The 18,589-nt window shown below is 48.1% G+C and overlaps 1 protein-coding gene across 2 annotated transcripts in view; it reads right to left on the bottom strand.

Moving 5' to 3' along the window:
- MXI1 (MAX interactor 1, dimerization protein) overlaps positions 1-18,559 on the bottom strand; it is a 55,934-nt gene extending 37,375 nt beyond the window's left edge. Inside the window, exons 1-2 of one of the 2 annotated variants that reach the window (XM_042019292.1) lie at positions 18,273-18,559; positions 7,518-7,650 (exon numbers count right to left, since the gene is read on the bottom strand). In XM_042019292.1, coding sequence (XP_041875226.1) covers positions 7,518-7,650; positions 18,273-18,468 — 329 coding nt within the window. In that variant the 5' untranslated portion in view covers positions 18,469-18,559. Of the gene's footprint in view, positions 1-7,517; positions 7,651-8,372; positions 8,706-18,272 lie in introns of those variants that run through there. The other variant, XM_042019293.1, reaches the window with a different exon arrangement.
- Positions 18,560-18,589: the final 30 nt, after the last annotated feature.

Genomic DNA, 18,589 nt, shown 5'->3' with positions numbered 1-18,589 from the left:
ATGCCTGTACACTGCTTTAGTGGTGCCCAGGCACCTGGGCAATGACCACTGGAGCAGCAGTACCAACAGCAACCCCGATGTTATCTGTCCTTTCCCACCACTTCTCCCTTCTTGACAATGTAACAGATGGTAGGAGATAAATGAGAAGCTTTCAGAAAATAATCGACTATTTTATGGAGAGGAACTTTAATCAAAACTGAGGCAAAAGAATTGCTCTCAGTCCGCATGGCTGCTTGTCACAGAGCAAGCAGCAAAACATAAACAAGTAATTAAGATAATGTTGGAAATCATCTAAGGCTACTTCAAACTGGATTCATAAAGCAACAGAACTGAAGTGAAATCACTTTCATATCAGAGAATGAAAGGACTGAAAGTACAGTAGGGAACACAGAAAAGAGAGATGGGAGTATATTCAGCAAGATGGAAAAAGCAGGCCTGTTCTCTCTGAGCTGATCAACAAGGCAGTGTCTCATAGAGAAGAGATCCAGGCAAAGGCCAGCCAAGTGCACAGCCCCAGAGACCCACAACCTCTGATCAAGAGAGCCCAAAATAAGTCAACAAAAATAAATCCTATCTTTGTTGGTTCAAAGAAGGTAGGGAGTAAGAGCCAACACTCTCAGGAGGAGAACAAATAGCAGCCAGTCTTTGAATTTGGGCAGAAGTTTGTCAGGAGGGATCAGGAGATGATGAACAGCAGGAACTCCAACAAGCAAGACAATTAACTCAGCAGCAGGACATTGACCAGTCTGTTTGGGTCAGAAATAGAAATGGCTTTGAAAGCTCAATCAGGAGCAAGAAAGGAAAAAGTCAGTCTTACCTACAAACAGGGGAGCAGACGGAAACAACATTACAGGTGACAACCAATTCACTGCCGAGCACAGCACCAGGTCAGGTTAAACAAAAGCATGAAGGATAAATCTCTGCATGTGTTGTGGATGAAGCATTACACAGAGAAGATATAAAAAGGGTACAAATGTGCTGAGATGGGAAAAAATCTAAAAAAACCAAAACAACTGACAAAGAAGGAATACGACTTAAACCAGAGAATTGCCTGTACACTGAATACAATGGGAAGAGAAAACAAGAGAATTGCAGGAACAGTTGACCAGGTATGGCCCAAAAATCCTTTCAACCATCCCAGGACACCAAATTTGTCTAAGGGCTGGGTCTAACAAGCTTCACATTTCAAAAGACGCTGAGAACATAAGAACCAAAATCCGAAGTCTCCTGTTCTCACAGCAGCCCTGTGATCAGTGATGCAAATCAGCCCACGGCAGCTGCAGCACAGCTCTAACTGGGCAGTGCTGCAACACCAACAGCATGAGCCCTCACTAGCTCCCACTGCTACAAAACAGCACACTCCTGTAGAGGATTCTCCCAAATCTGGGAGGACAAAGGGTTCATGAGCCTTCAGCCACAGATAGTGACACTTCACAGCAGACAGATGCTGCAGCAGAGAATTACAGCTCAGTTGCAGATAACATCAACAACTGGGCCTACTTCTGGTTTACACAAAGGCCTCTTTGCACAACTTTGATAGTTTAAACAGAACACAAATTACATTTTACAACTACTGAAGGTATAAAGTATAAATTGAGCCCAGAATTGTGGGTTTCTGCATAGACTCCCTGCTGCCCCGATATCCCTATGCATGGCTGTATTGCTAATACACAAAGGAAAACAGGAACTGCAGCTCTGCAGGATCTTCTCCCTTGGAGGGTTATAAAATAAACAGGGTGATAAAGAGGAACACAGTGGGTTCCCCCATGGAAATTGCTACATCAGCTCTTGCACTTTTGGAGGCCTCATTCCTCACCAGGGAGTGGGTTTTATGCTTCTTGTGCCATTTGCTGGGTTCACCCCACTTTCTGTGTTTTCCCTGGCAACCTGCCAGTTGTACTGCAAAGCCAAGCACCACTGAGAAGACACTGTATACAAAACCTCACCTACATGGGGTACTTTTTTATTTTCCAAATTGTGGCAGGATCTCACACAATGTAATGCTGGCAGGTTCAGAAACTCCAGCATCACTAGGAGTTGCTTATCTACACTTGCAGATTGCACTGGGGCAAGTTACATCAAAAAGGGCAGAGGGGATGTGCTGAGGCTGAACAGAGTTATGTGAAAACAGTCCTGCCTGCCAGCCTGCTCTGAGCACCTGTATGCCAGTACAAACCTAAAAAGACAGTAGCATTTGAACATGGGGTAATTCTCCTCTTGTGCATGGACCAGCAATCCAGTTTCCCAGCACAACACTTATATTGTCATTATGCTTTCTCAAAAAGAAGTCATGCACATACCTTATTATACTCAATACTGCTGGCCAGTCTCCCTCAACATCTCTAAGAGAAAAGCAATCCTTAATAGCTCAGCCTCCCTTTCTTGAAAAATTAACCAGCATATTCAGGTATACCCTCTACTAGGAGGCAAGATCCTGCCTCCAAGTACTTCTAGACAAAGTTTCAACAGCAAGATGAAGATTCCAGATACTAATCACACTGTTTGTACATTATCAAAATGAAGCATAATTCAAAACATGGCACAGCAGATCTTGCACATTCTCTGTTTTACACGTGTGGATTTGTACTCTATGAAGCAAAGCCAGGTCCTGAGCCATGAATAGAGCTTCCTGGCACTACAAGGCTTGAGGCAGAACGCAGCCTCTATCCCCCCCATATTACACAAGGGCCAGATTCTAACCCACCTACACACAGCAAGTCAAAACCCAACTCCCACTAGCTGCGGAGTGAGGTGTGATCCAGTGCAAGAGGATTAAAAAAACCACAACCAAAAAACTCACAAGCAAATACACAAAGTATCATCCAGGAACAAGTAACAACTGATAGAGCCTAGGAAGCAGGAAAGCTGTAGACAGAAAGTCTCAGAGACCAGTTCTCTGGGACATGAAGTCAGGGATAGGGGCCTTGTGCAGAAAAGTAGATCAACATGGGCTGACACAACGATTTGCTCTTTCAGGAATTCCTTACACAAGACAGGCAAACCACCCAGACACCTGCACACCCTCTCCCCCAATTAATCATAATCAGAGCACTGTCCTAACTCCAGAGACTACAGGAAGGACTGAAAATTGCCAGGTACTCAGTCAGCAGCACGATGTGGGGGGGTGGAGGGAGGAAACCTCCTTTGACAAAAAGACATAATATATTAAAACTGTGCAGTGTTCACCAACCCCCCTACTCCCTCCCTGCACAGCGAGGTACAGCTGTGGTAAATCAGCTTTCTTGTGCACCAGACACCCAAGGCTGACTTGCAGCTACACTTGCAGCCACATCCTTTCAGCTTCTGCACCCGTGTTTATGAACCTGTGCCACATGAAGCCATCACCTAAGGCACATGAGGTACCTAATGCACATCTATGCACCCACCCCTCAGTCCTCACTCTGGGACACTGTGAGCAAATCAAGCTTAAAGCCAAAAATACCTGAGGGTTTCAGCAGTACAGTCCCCATACCTTACCCTCAAAAGAGAGTTTCAAAAGATATGTGAATGAAGGCCTACAGAGAAAACTCAGCACAAAACCAAGGGATTGGATTTAGAAGCATGGAAAAAAAGTTTAATATGGGTAGAGGGAGAGTGCAATGACAGAGAAAATGAGGAGCTGCACCAGTACAAGAGCCAGAAGATCAAAGAAACCCAGACACTCAGATTTCCAAGGTAACGTCCAAAATGCCTTACCATACTCGTAAGAGCTGCTGACTCCAAGCTCTGCAAGCAACCTGCTACCAGACTGTAGGTGTCTGAAAGGCCCTTGGGAAGCAGCCTCAGACACAAGGGAGGATAATGGCAAGAGAGGAAAATGAAAGGAAAAAGAAACTGGACAGAGATCAAACCCTCCCCCATGGAACTGAGCAATAGATTCTTTGAGAGCTCTTAACAACATGGGCCTCCTGGGAGAGCTGAGGGCTCCCAGTGCTGCTGGGAGGATGCTTGGTATTTCCCCAGGATTAGACAAAAAAACAACAGGCTTCTACATGCCTGAGAGCCTAAATAAAAACAAAACACAAATGACAATCTAATACTGCAACATAATTTCAGATTTCATTATAAATCTTAACTTCATTAAATTGACAGTATTATTGGGGGAAAAAATCATTTAGCAACCCTACTGTTTATTTTATTTCCTGCTGACACAATGGTTTAAATTGATTAAAAAGTTTTCTCAATTATTTTCCAAAATGTATAAATATCAAACCAGGCTAACCCTAACTAACTATAATGAACCTTTCAAATAATTGAGTCTATTAGAATTGCACATGTAGGGTCCATGCAGCAGTTTCCAGTGACATTGGAGTGCAAGTCAATGCACCCACAGAACTGTACTCCCAGCACAGACTACTTCACTTCTCTAGCAAGTTTTTAAAACTCAGGTTCTTCCCCAGAAACATCTTGAGAAGAAAGTAACATTAATTAAGTGATACTACATGCTGTAACAAACCTCTATTCATTTTTCATCCCATTCCAAAAACCGAAAGATATTTTTGTCAAGTGCAAATTTATGGAGGTAATATTCAATTCAAATGTAATACATGTTGGCTAACTAATTTGCTTGGATTTTTGCTTTTATCTATGTGATAAGTAGGATTTGTTAAAAAAAAGTTTCCCTTGTCTATTATAAACACCAGGTCTCAATGACTGTGATTCTCCACTTATTTTCTGTGGGTAATTTTCCATACCAAAATATCTGCGACTAAAGCAAAACTGTATTTTTAAGCATATTCATATTTTAACTCAAAGCCACTAGGTCTTTCAAACATCTACACAAAACACTGCACGTTCATGTAGATAATGATTGCAGAGGGAAGCCCTCTGCAGCAATCTCCATGCTGCTGGTTGCACAACAGAAACAAGCAAAGGAAAAGAGAACCTGAGCCACAACACCCTTCTTTAAAATTGCATCATATGAATTAGAAGTCATGAAGCAATGTTTTCCCTCTTATCTGTACATCCCTGTTTGGGGTAGAAAAGAATTATTTTGCTGGGACTGTGAGACCACCATAGTTCTGTAAGAATAAGATTTGCTTCACCACTGCTATCCAGAGCTGGGCTGTCTGTTCCTCAGAACTTTCTGGGTGTTTGTGCAATGACAGCACAGAGCCTATTGGGAGGAAATAGCTGTCATGTCTGGGCTGCAAATGCTGAAGGGAAATACTTGGATTTAAACTATGAATCAAATAAGCAACTAGGCTTCGTAAATACCCTGCACCACAAAATCATGGATGATTTGGTTCAATAAAGACCATCAACAGTGTACACATGTCATTTTGAAAAGTGTATAAATAAAGAAAAAAAAAAAAGAAAACATCGGCACTTTGCCAAGGTTGCTTGAGAGACATTTTTACAGGAGGCTGTTAAATTACAAGATCTGCATGAGATCTAAATGCATAATTTCTCTACACTAATTAAACATTTTGAAACAAAAGCAATCTAAAAAAATCTCCTGTCCACACATGAAATGTAGGTTTTGTTCCTCATCAAGGGCTTGGTATTTAATTCAAAGTCCATTCCAACTCCACCAGACAGAACTTACTAAATTGCCCCTTTGATTTTAACAGGAAGAGATGATACAGAGCCTTCCTTAAACAAGGCTGATGCTATACTCAGCATCACACAAAAGACACTGCAGTGAATTTGGAGGCACCCTAAACTTCACAGTTGTCACTTCCCGGCACTTCAGCCATCTGGAAGGCCTGCCATCTCCTACAGCAAGTGCAAGCTGCTACGACTTGTGCTAAAAGAAACTTCCATTTCAAACTGTGCATGTAAGGTCTGAGCTCCCCAAAAGACCCACTCTGGTCTCTGACTGAAGCAGACCTCACCCTGGTCACTCCCCGAGGCTGATACAACCACAGGAGGCAACACTCTGGGTAACAACGTTCTCACTCTAAAGATTCAACTTGGCCTCAGTATTCCTTGTATAAAGAAGATTTTAAGTAAGACTAGAAAGTACCTTTCTGCTTCTCTGTCGCCTTTCCCCCCACATGAACATATTCAGCCTGTCAAGCTCAAGGGCCCAGCGGGCTGGTGTCAGCACAGAGCTGCCTCGGGAGAGCTGTGCCTGGGGCTCTGTGCTGGCTGAGCACCCTGGCCCCAGGGACAGGGAGTGCTCTGCATCCCTCTCCAGCCTACAGGCTGCTGGATTCAGTGCTAAGGAGTTCCTGAGGGGGATGTGCTTCCAGCCCTCTTCTGGAGAAGGGCAGGTTGCCATGACAAAGGCCTTTGAGACAAAGAGGTGTGGGATGGAAAAATAGTATGTGGGAAACCTAGAGGGAAAAATACCGACCTCAATTCAGCATTTGCCATCCTTTTCCAACACAAAGTCACGGGACTGGGGCTTTGGTTCATGACAAACAGTAAAGAGCTACAAGTGCCCTCAAATTAGGAGAGGCTGGATGAAGCAGGGAAGTAAATACAAACATTCAGCATACAAAGAGGTCAAGATATGCTGATCCTGATGAAGAAAACTTCCCCACAGCAAGGTGTCCTAACATTGCTTCAAACAACCTTTATTATCAAATGCTGCTGAAGCAGAACCACTGCAAGCAAAGGCACCTTTCCCTTAGGCCCTTACAGGTCCTTCCCAATGGCCTTAAGAAAGCCTTAATCACCTGAGCCACCTGCCACCATTTTATGGATTGCACAGGCCTTGCTGCAGTAAAACCAAGCTTGCAAATGCCTTTTCAAAGGCATACTTTATGTTTCTAAAGTTTCGCTATCCCAGAAGGTCTCAACAAGGTCTGAACAGATCTACAGAAGGTAGCAAACAAAAATAAAAAGAACAGGAATGAGAGGGAAGAGGCAGATGCAACCACAGCACCAGGTGATAGGCTTAATCCTGTTGTCTCTTGGATTTAAGAAACCAAGAAACATGGCATTGTATAATAAGAAAAGTGTCAAAACCGTGGAGTTCTACAAATTACCAAGCTATCAAAAGCTGGGAAATCCCACTGCCCTGAAAGGCAGACTGAAAGACAGCTTCATTTTCCTGAACTGAATTTTTAACATGTTGTCCATTACAGTCAGTCATCTCCCTCTCTCCCATTTGTTGTAGGGGATCCATTTCAAAACATTTCCTTGCTTCGAATCATGCCTGTCATTGCAATCCCAAAGCACCCTGGCTGCACATGCACTATCCCTTAAAAGCAGTGATTTCTGGGTTGGAAAGACATCAGCTGTATATAATGGGAATAGCTATTGCCTACCTCTTCCCTAAACCTTATGAACAGATCTCCCTATTCCCCTTCCCTCTGCAGCATCTGAGCCTTGGCATGATGTCAGCTGGCAGTGCCACTTCAGATTCAGGTCCCCTGTGTCCCCTCTGCTTCCAGTGCTGTGGATCCAGAATGGATGCTGCACTTGTGTGCCCCAGCTCTGAATCCCTCTAGCTGTTGAGACTCTTCCCATTTTCCCCAGAGAGCAGATTTCTTTCCACTGTCTCCAGCTTTCTTCTGCAGCTTCACCTCCCCTCCTGCCCCCATGCTGTCCTGCCCACATCGTACCTGGTGGCAATACTGGCAATGCTGCCACTGCCGCTGTATTTCCGTGCCCGGCTCAGCCTCCGTGAGGGCTTTGGGTCTTGCAGTCCAGGACTTGGAACTGAGGGGAAGGTCGAGGCATAGCCATGTTCGCACTCTGCAAAGAGAATCAACAGGCAAGGCATGAAAAACAAACAAACAACAACAACAACAAAAAAAAATACACAAAAAAGAAGGAGGAAAAAAGAAAAAGAAAGAAGGAAAAAAAAAAAAAGGAGGAAGTCAGCAGACGGGCCTCACCCATCGGCCTAGCTGGGGAGGCCCTTAAACACAACAGTTCAGGGAAATGACTGAGGATGTATTCACAAGGAAGTGGACTGGGAGTTGGAGAAAAGGGAGGAAGGTAAGTATAAAGTCTCTGCCAACCCTGGAGGAAGGACACTACCACTCAAACACTGAAAATATCAAACCATGACAGTCCAGAGAGTGCCTCATCTCTCTTCTCCTGCCCAACCTATCTGAACCAGGCAAACCAGACGTATTTCACTGTGCCACTGATGTCTCTGCTGAGCCAGAGTCACCCACCACCACCCCTCCTGCCCAGTGGAAAACTTTCACACCAATCCCCCCTTTTCCTCCCAGAAACCACATCCACACCAATCTCCCCCACTCTGCAAAAACCTTCCAGCTCACCCACCACCTCCAGGAGGACTCATCAGCCCTATCTTTCATCCAACCCCCCTCGCTGTTGGGGATTTATCACATCCCGCCAGCCAACACTCGCTCTGATCCCTTCTCCGGGGTCACTCTCTCCCCTCGGCGGGGATCTGACCCCAGCCCCGCTGCCCTCACGGAGGGCACCCATCCTCCCCCCATTACCTCTCTCCCTTCGCTCCAGATACTCGGCCGCCTCCAGCAGCCGCTGGATGTTGATCATCTGGACCTGCTCCATGGCCGGGGGGCTCCGCAGCCCCGGGCCGCCCTCCGCCCCCACGCTCCCGGCTTCCCCGCTGGAGACGGGGGCGGCTGCGGTGGGGAGGCGCCGGGGATCGCCGTCTCTGCCCAGTGTCCGGGCCTCGTCACACCGTCCCGGGGGGCGGCTCTCCTGGGAGGGCGAGGGACGGCAAGCGCTATTTCTGTCCCAGCCCCGTCCCCACCGCCCGGCCGAGCGCTGCCCCCCGCGGCCAGCCCGGATTCACCCCCGCGCCGGGCCCTGCCAGGATCCCAGCCCCGGCCCCCTCGGCCCGGCAGCCCCGCGGCGGGACCGGCCCCTCCGGCCGCCGCCCCGCCCGCCGCCTCGCAGCACTTTGTTTACCTCTGCCCGGCGCTCACGGGCGGGCGGAGCGGAGCGGGGCGGGCTGGGAAATGCAGTTCCCGGGAGCACCGAGGCACCGCCAGAGCGCGTCGGGGGCAGCGACACACGGCACGACCCCCCCGGGGCAATGGCAGGGTGTCCCCACGCCTGAGGTGATGGCTCCGTGCCCACCCAGACCCCGAGGCGGCGGTGGTCAGGTCACAGAATCACAGAGTGGGTCAGGTTGGGAGGGACCACAGTGGGTCAACCTCCATGCTCAAGGAGGGTCACTCCAGAGCACAGTGTACAGGATTGCATCCAGATGGCTCTGGAATATCTCCAGTGAGGGGGACTCCACAGCCTCTCTGGGCAATCTGTGCCAGTGCTCAGTTACTTGCACAGTAAAGTTCTTCCTCATATTCAGGCGGAACTTCTGTGTATCAGTTTCTGCCCATTGCCACTTGTCCCACTGCTGGGCACCATCGAGCAGAGCCTCTGACACCTCCCTTCAAACAGACAGACATTGATAAGATCCCCTCTCAGTCGTCTCTTCTTGAGGCTGAACAGGCCCAGCTCTCTCAGCCTTTCCTCGTAAGAGAGATGCTCCAGTCCCCTAATCAATTCTGTAGCCCTCCACTGCACCTGCTCTAGGAGCTCCACGTCTCTCTTGGACTGAGGAACCCAGAACTGAACACAGCACTCCAGGTGATGGCTCTGTGCCCACCCACACGGAACTGACAGGGCTGTGGCAAGGATAAAGCAGAGAGGCTACAAAAGATAAAGCCACAGCCACAGTGTGGAAACCTTCCACATCTCACCTGTGGAGATGTAACTAAAAACAAGGTGCCAGGAAGTCCCACCTGGAGTGACTGATACATTGTTTTTCATGGGAGGCTGAGGAGCAAGACCTATTTTTCAATGTGCATAGAGGTTTTAAGAGCATAGACAAGAGATACCATAGACAGCAAACTCACTGTACTTGAAGCAGCACATCAACAAAGAACAACAGTGAACAACTCAGCATTTTAGCAAATGCTGTCACACACCTTTCAGTATGATCACTCTTTTCAGAATTTTAATAATGTATTTACTTCCTGATTTTCATGCAGATACAAACCCTTGGATCACTTCTATGACCCTGAATTTTACCAACTTCAACATTAGCTGGAATGGAGGTTAAAAACCTGGTAACATACTATTGTATGATACCAGTCTCTAAAATATTTGACTTACTCAAAAAGGACACACTCAGAGAACATTCAAGATCAGAATCAGAACACCCATGGTAAAAATCTGAATCTCAAACTGATTCTGACTAAGAAACCCTCCAAAGACTGTTTTGTAGTTCTAACTGGGATTATTTTCTGAACCTTTAGGCCATGACTTGTTACATTTGCAAGCATTCCTCCATCACAATGGGAGATGGAGAAGTACCTTGAAAAAAAAAACCCAGAAAAGATTCTCAATTAATGGCTTACGTCTGGTAGCAAGGGCTTTAGGTAGAGCACAAAGTATCAGGAGACTCATGATAGAGCTGCAAGAGCTGGCAGCACTCAACTCGAGAAGGCAAGAAAAAAGTGGATTCAGGGTAGCTAACTTTTCTCTACACAATTTGCTGATTCACCATTTCTGAGGTTTCCTCAGAAAACTGCAGGCTTGCAGCTGATGGAGGTAAAAATAATACCACTATTCAGTTCTTACACAGACCTTTTCATCTCCGAATCTCTAGGGGTTGATTTGTTTTGTTTCTCTTAAGGTAGGATAACTGAAAAATAAAGGAAGCTGGGACACCTCCAGGGACATTCCTCCCTCATTCTGGGAAAGCCAGTCCCAGCCCTTGCTCAGACAGGACAGTCTCCACTCATACCCCTACACCCGGCCAGACCACAGCATGTGTAAAGACTGGCTTTTGTCTGGAGGAGAACTCAGGGAACGAAGTATTCTCTCTCCCCACCTCATGTTTCTACACTGGAAACTGCCCATAGAGGAGATTGTTAAAAGCACATGGAAAATTCCAAATTTGAGCAGTCTCAAGGGCTACTCATCAGATCTTGGATTAGGGAAAAGGATACAGGTGCACAGACCTCTCTACAAGAGTGAGGTTAATGCAAGAGCGTTTCTGGGCTCCAACTGTGCTTCCTTTAACCACTTCCAAAACCAGGGAGCCACTTGCTTCTCAGGATGAGCAATACTAAACATTAAAAAACCCAAACCCCACAACTCCAGCCTCCCAAACTCAAGATGAAGCCCCAAAATCACTGCAAAACAGGCCCTCGTGAGCATCCACTACCACTAGCTTTTCTGATGGCACACTGGGAGACATGTGGTGCCACTCTAGGGATTAAATAGGGAAAGCCATGGCTGGAAAATGAAGGGGTAGGTTAGGAGCATATCAGAGTGTCAGCCTTATGAAGGTAAAGTTCAAGATACAAAACAAGAGAGTATGAAAGAGGGGAACCCTGATACACATGGTGAATTAAATCAGGCCTGGAACGAAGTAACAGCAGGATCAGTTCTGTGTGAAATGATGTAGGATAAGCTCTTGCATTTACACTTCAGCTCAGCTTCCAAGTCTTTGTTTCTGAAGTAAACAATGTACAATTGGAAAAAAAAAATCTGTGTGAAACAAAGACAAATTTGGGAATAAACTGTGGGACATTTGCCCGAAAAAGGAGCCCTAGAGAAGAGGCAAGTAAACCATGGAGCCACAGCAGATCTGTAAAATCTTTCAGTTGCCATCCCAAGTGCTCATGTGGGTAGGTCAGCCTGCAAAATGCCAGAGTGTGAGAGAAACGAAAGTGGGTGCAAAGTGAATAGCATGAAGAGGCCCGATGCCATTCAACTGCTGACCAAAAATCCCCCAAAGTCAGATTTTAAATGTGGTTGAGCAATCCACAGGCAACACTAGGGAGGGGCTAAGGGAAGAGTATTTTAGGGGAGAATGAGATCATTTAATTTAGTGGCTCCGAATGATCTGTAAGTACAGTTTTCTGATTATAAGTGCCTGCTGCTTGGCATCCCTTCTGGCAGCTGTGATTCACTTTCATTGTGTGTTCTGCTGCTTCGCCCTTTAGAAAGGGGCTTTTTACATTTTATTAAATGGCACTTCGGCAACCCTCCATTTTCAGCCTTAATAATGGATTTGTTAATCTCCCTGATAGCCTTTCCCTCCTCCTTAGCAATAATTTAAATATCCAAGAAAAAATCTGCAGTGCAGAAATCAATTAATATTTACATCTGAAATGCTGCTGTACTATTTTCATCAAGTACAACAGATGTGATCTGTTTTTTATCAACATCACCATCACTTGCATTAAACTAGCAACTTCCATCAGGGAAATTTTCTAAGAGCTTTCCAGAAAGCAATGTTTAAGCTTCTCAAATCCGAAATGACTTTAGCTATTTTCTTTCTACTCTGCAGAAAGGGAAACTGAGGTGTAAGCAGCATAATTGTTCACATGAAGACACACCCTAAGTCAGAGGTGGAACAGGAACTTCTCACAAATCAAGATGCCCAGCCCTCTGCTTTGAACACAAAGCTTAGAAATAACACAATGCTTTGCAACGTGGATGTTATTTTCAATAAGGGCAATCCCTTTGGCTAAGCTGTCTTGTTTTTCATTCTGTACTTGGCTTTTGCTAAAATCCTCCTATCCCCGAAAATGTGCATTTTCTGGTAGAAACATCAAGATGGCAACAGTCCTCAGTGCTTCCTTTGCCCACCTTCACACAAACCCTCCAAACTCTTAATACGGTTTTCAAATCCTTGACATCTAATTCATCTGCAATCAAAGCATGGACAGAGATCCCCAGCAGGAACCATTTTCTGGCACTCTCAGAACAGTGCAAAGATTCACAAAGATCCCCAAATTTCTGGGAACATCAGATCCATACCAGTCCTGTTTCTCTAGTGAGGGGAACAACATCTGAACAACCTATCAGCACACACTGTAACAACCAGGTCTCTTGTTGTCATGACTGTAACAGCTCAGTATTGCAGGACTTGCAGCAGCAGAATGGAGAACAACCCAAGTCCCACCTACTCAACTCCCTTCCAAGGCTTGCAACACCTTCACTAAGGCACCTACAAGAGCCTGTAGGACACAACCTCATTTCTCATCCGGGAGCCTCACTCTGTCGCAAGGCATCAGATAATCCCTTTCAGCACTCCCACTGGTATCTGGAACCCATCCACCACTGAGGACAGATGTTTCTCAGAACCAAACCCCTGGGATATCCAAGAGTTTGAACAGGAATGAAGTGCACACTGATTCAAAGACCAAGTTCCGCCAAAGAGTAAGGTAAAAACCACAGATCTACTGGCTCTTTGGGCTACTTGTTCCTTCTCCTCAGGAGATGAGCTCTGTTTTCAGACCTGTGCTGTGCCCCAATTTATACTGAGTCAGCATCTTATTCTGTGACTTTGATTATGTCACTTAACTGATCCAGCCGCAAAATTAAGAGGAATTCCTGTAAGAAAAAAATATACAGAGTCCTTCAGCTAAATAACAAGAAGGTAGGATTCTTCAGCCAAATAACAAGAAGGTAGGGTTCTTCAGCCAGCAGCAGAAGGTGCTTCTCTGCCGGCTCTCAGGATGCTCTGCTGACAAGGGATGTGATCAGTTCTCAGCGGTGCTTCTGGCACAGTTCCATGGTTTTACCTCTGCCCTATCATTTCTTCTGTTGTGGCTTCCTTCTGAATTCTATGCTGAGGTCCAAACAGCATGAGTCAAAATACCCCAACCTGGAAGTGGCTAACACATGAATCACTGTGGCCAGGTCATGAACCAGGAGGAATGAAAGGGGTTTACTGTGAGCTGGATGAAAAATATATGAATAACGAGGTCCCACACTGCTCTATATATCATATCACCATAAGATCCAAGACCATCTACACTGACCTTGAGCCACGTGTTCCGCTCTCATTGATTCAATGGGAGCTCTGCACACAGACCAAAGGCAGTCTCAACTCCTTTTGTGCTCTGCTAATTACAGGGCTCTGGTATTTCTTGGTTTGTCAAAAAAAGACCCTAAACAGCACATAAACAATGGAAGGAGCCACATGATGAAGATACTGTTAACTCATCCCCAAGGCTCAGTTGTCCTCTGCCTCAGAGAGAATTATTCAGGAGCAAAGGACAAATCTAAGATCACACATTTGTTACTCCCGGTCAGAAGATCAATAAACACAGCCAGGACTTGAAGAAGATCTAGCTGTCTCCTGTGAGGGACCAAAGTCCACTGTCCCATGCATACACACCTCTATTAGACTTGTGAACTTGCCCCCCCTGTTACAGCAACTTGACTGCCTTCATGCTTTTGGAAAAGGATATGGCAACACAGGTCTGTATGTGTAGTGAGATCAGAATGTATTACACACCATGTCTATTACAGGTAAGTTATCATATCAGAAGGATTCATCACATGTTTGTGCAACTCCTACTGACAAAAACATGAGTCCACACACACAAAGGGGATGCCTGACACATACTAAACCTCAGCTGAGTTTACTCCAGGTCTCTTTAAAAAACATCTTCCAAATTACAGCATTTCTGCTGCTACAGATTTTCAGCCATGCTTATTCATGAAATGGCACTTGCACAGGTTACAAATACACCAACAGAGCTGTCCTCAGCACAACTTTCATTTCTGAAAACAGCCACTGTAACTTTTTTCATGTGATGTTTCTATTCCTTGGCTACCAAGCTTAAATTTCTAGAAACAGGTCATTTGGAAACCTGTACATGTCAGTTAGCAAGGTGTGTTGGGATTGGGTTTTGTGGTCTCACCATGAGAACTGCAGCAAGAAGGCAGGCAGCACTGTTATTCACTCCCAGAGGCTCAACTGGAAAAATAATTCCGATATATTTCAGTAGCTAAAATACTCCAGCTTACCCAAGGAGTCTGATAACAGGACTCTAACCTTCCCTGTCACCACAGTGTAACACAGGTAATTTTTATCCTAATACTTCGAAAGGTAAATGAATACTATAAGGGTGGCTCTGAGAGGCCACTCCTGAACACTGTCTCCCCTTGCCATAGCCCTGACAGTACATCTTACCCTGCTCCATGGCTCTCTGCCCTGTGGTTCTGTTTCCACACCACCCAGCCATCCCATGGCCCCTCTGCTATTAGTCATGACCACAAAGATAGGATGTGGGACCTACAAATGTAAATCATAATCATCTCCATATTTCTCCCTGAGCTTCAGGCAGGTAGGAAATTCCTGCCTTATCTGAAAGTCCTGCCCTCAACATGGAAGGCTCCACTGTCTGCCTTGCACCACTGACCTGCAAACAAGGGTAGGTGTGTTTTGGAGGCTGAAAACATCCTTGTAGTTGCTCCTCTACCACCAGAAGGTGTGACACACACATCTGGGATATCCAAGCACTTGAATCCACAAGAGAAGAGGTTGTGTCCACCTCTCAGGGGGCCCCCTCTACCAAACAGCATCTGCTCCTGCTGAAGACAGTGTTTTGAGAATGTGAATAACCTAGCACAACCACCAAAGGCGTGGAAGAATGAATGAGGACACCGAGTGTGGTTTATCAGAAACTGTAAAACTACGAGGAAAACGCCCTGAGCTCTCAGAGCCTTAACAGCCCTTCCTTAAATTCCTTCCTTTGGCTACCAAAGCCCTTGAGCTTCCACACACTGTGATGCTGCTCCCAACCAGCATCCTAGTGCTTTACCCAGCTCTGTCCCCGTCACTCATCCTGGCCAGGAGGAGACAAACATCCATCTGTCACCTCTGTTTTTTTAAGACTGTTTCCTTGGGGCAGGGCACTGTCACTCCCCTGTGTGTACAGCACCTGGCACAACAGGGCTGTGACTCAGCCACCTTCCTGATGGGAGTAACACCAAAATAGCTCATTACAGCCCTGTGTAACACGGTGGTCAAATGACCCGGGCATCCTGCAGGAAGCAGGCAAGCACCAAGTCTGACTGCAACCGAGGCTGGCAGTCTCCATCACCAAACTTTTTTTGAGCTCGCTGCCCCTGTTATTGCTAATTGTGAGGTCAGAGACTGTAATGAGGAATGACCAGCCATTAGCAATGTCTCTGCCAGGCTGCCAGCACTGGGTGCACTGAGGAATCACCCCTGCTCTGGCAGAGGAAAGGGCACAGCATTCTCTTGGTACAATAACTTGAGCTCCGCATGCAAATCCCTTCCCAGAAAGGAGATGTATATACATTAGGATACAACCCTCCCGCTTCTGCAGCTGTTCCTTAGTTTAGATAGGGCCAGTAATGCTCAGAGATTGTTTTCCAATCCCAGCAGCATTTTTCTTTGTTTGGGAGCAACACGTAAAATCTGCCTGGTTTATGACGGTCACGTTCTGAACAGCACGTTCACTAGCTGAACCTTTGGTTAAATGGGACTTCTCACCCTAAAATGTCCTGATTGCAAATTAAAATATTGAAAGGTTTTGCAGAATTGCCTAATAAAAGTGATGATTTTCAGCATTATGACCTTAACAATTATTAGTGAAAGCTTCAGTGAAAACAAGTGCTCAGGAATGGAATTGTTTAGATGCAAACACCTCTTTTAAAAACCTAGCAATAAAAAATCCTTTATCCTGCTGTCCTACTCATTTTCCAGCTCCAAACAAGGAACCATATAAAATGATGCATTCTTAAATGGAGCATATAAAAGATCAGATACTATCCATCTCAACGGCAAGGAGAATTCTATCTCACCCCCTAACCTCGAAAAAAAGCCATGATTTTAACAGCTCCCCTTCACAACAAGAGGGCTCACTGAGAAAAAACAAACCCAAAACAGCGGTCTCACACTCGATTTCCAAACCAGGGCTGCTGCTGTTTTCACATGCAAACAAATTCTTGCTGGTGTCTCCTGTCATTTTCCTGCTCGCAGCTGCTGCTCGCGGTGCAGCTCAGCTCCTCAGACGCTCGGCTTTGCAGATTCATTACGAAATAACAATTAGCACATGAGAAAAAAATCCCAGCCCCCAATATTAAGTCAACTTTCAAAAACAGAAAAGCAGCCTGGATTTGTTCTGGGCGAGCAAAGAACAAGGGCTTTTGGCTGCAGCTTTAGCGGCAGAGCAGGTTCTCCGCAGTGGGATCCCTTTCCCTGGAAGCCTGCGTGCACGCAGCTTTTCCCGCAGAACAAGGGCACTCTATATCGTCATCTGCACGGGACCTATAGCTGCCATAGGGGATGAACGGCGAGGAGAGGGTGATGGTGCGGTGGAGACGCGTGGTGAGGGACTCGCTGATCCCTTTGTAAAGTTAAACGGAAAAGAAAACGCAGCATATGTTCCGCGAATGAAAAAGGGGGGTCGGGGGGAAACCCCAAACATAAAACCGAAGAGGGCAGAGAAAAAAAAAAAAAGAGTAAAAAACTGAATTTAATAAAAAAAAGTACAAAAATTTTAAAAATCTAAATAAAGACTACAACAAAGAATAACAGAGAAACCCGAGGAAAACAAGGGCAAAGCGCTGGTGGCGGAGCGGAGCTCCCGGAGGGGTTTTCCTGCGACACCCCCGGGCTCGCAGGACCCCGGAGTCCCCGGGCCGAGCCCCCTCGGGCCGAGCCCCCACGGCCGAGCCCCTCCGGCCCCGCGCCCCCCCGGCCCGCTCGGCAACGCGTGACGTCACACGGGAGACCCCGGCGCCGCGCATTGGCGGAGCGGCCCGCGAGGCCCCGCCCCCGGGAGGCGGCGGCCAATGAGCGCGGCGCGCTGGCTCCATGTGCGAACCATGTGTCCGCCCGCGGGGGCGGGGCGCGCCGGGCGCAGCGCCGCGGGAGTGCGCTCCGCCACTGCGCGGGGTCCGCAGCCGCGCTCCGCCGCGGGCCACGGCCGCCCCTTTGTTCCCAAAGCGCTTCTTCCCCGCGGTGCTGCCGTCCCTCGCGGCCCGCCTGCCCGCTCGGGAGATCGCTCCCCAGGGAAAAGCCGCGGGCTACGCGCACCCTCCGCGCCCGCGGAGAAGGAGGCTAGCGGCGCGGCTGGCCACCGCCCCGCACCGGACGCTCGCCCTGCCCTGTATTGCTCTGCCCTGCCCTCTCCTCCCCGCCGGCTACCTGGCGAGCGCTACCACTTGCCTACGTGACTCTGCCCATGCCCCGGCGGGGGGAGCGGGGACGTGTCATCGCCTCCTCCCCCGCCGCTCCGGCTCCGCCACCGGCTCTGGCTCCGCGCGGGGCCCGCCGCCCCCCCCAGCCCCTCTCAGTGCCCCTCCGAGGCCGCTCTCCCCGAGAACCGGAGATGCGCCCCCTCTCCCCGCGCTGTCCCGCTCCACTCTCCATCCCAAACTTTCCCCCCGGGCCAGGTCTCCCCAGTGGCGGAGGGGGTCGCACGCACGCCTCTGCCGCGGGGGGTGCAGGCCGGCCCCGGCGCCCTTTGTCACTGCGTCGCCGGCCCCTGCAGCCAGCCGAAAGTTTGGGGTTTTTTTCTTAGCCCCCCTGACCGCCCCGCGGTCACGCACACGCGCGGCCGCGGCCGCCAGCCCACTCTTACTTTTATTCTCCTTCTCGATCCGCTCCAGGTAGCTGGCGGCCTCCAGCAGCACCTGCACGTTGTAGAGGAAGGTGTCCATGCCCGCCGCGGGGCTCGTATTGCAGATGTCCCCGAGGGGGCACCGGGCCCCGCCGGCCGCCCCTGCGCTCCGCGGCTCGCTCCGCGGCTCCCTCCGCGGCCGGCCGCGCTTCCCCATGCCCTGCCGCCTTCCCGTGCGGCGCTGCGTCCGTCCGTCCGTCCGTCCGTCTGCCGGCGAGCCCGGCGGCCGCCGCGGTCCCAGCGCTGCCGCCGCCTGCCCCGCCGCTGTGTCGCCCCAC

Source organism: Corvus kubaryi, unplaced genomic scaffold, assembly GCF_017639235.1.
Source record: "Corvus kubaryi isolate FWS band 111438036 unplaced genomic scaffold, C.kubaryi_AGA036_p1.0 138, whole genome shotgun sequence".
Taxonomy (NCBI): Eukaryota; Metazoa; Chordata; class Aves; order Passeriformes; family Corvidae; genus Corvus; species Corvus kubaryi.
The sequence above is the reverse complement of the archived record's forward strand: the minus strand, read 5'-3'. Positions and strand labels throughout refer to the sequence as shown.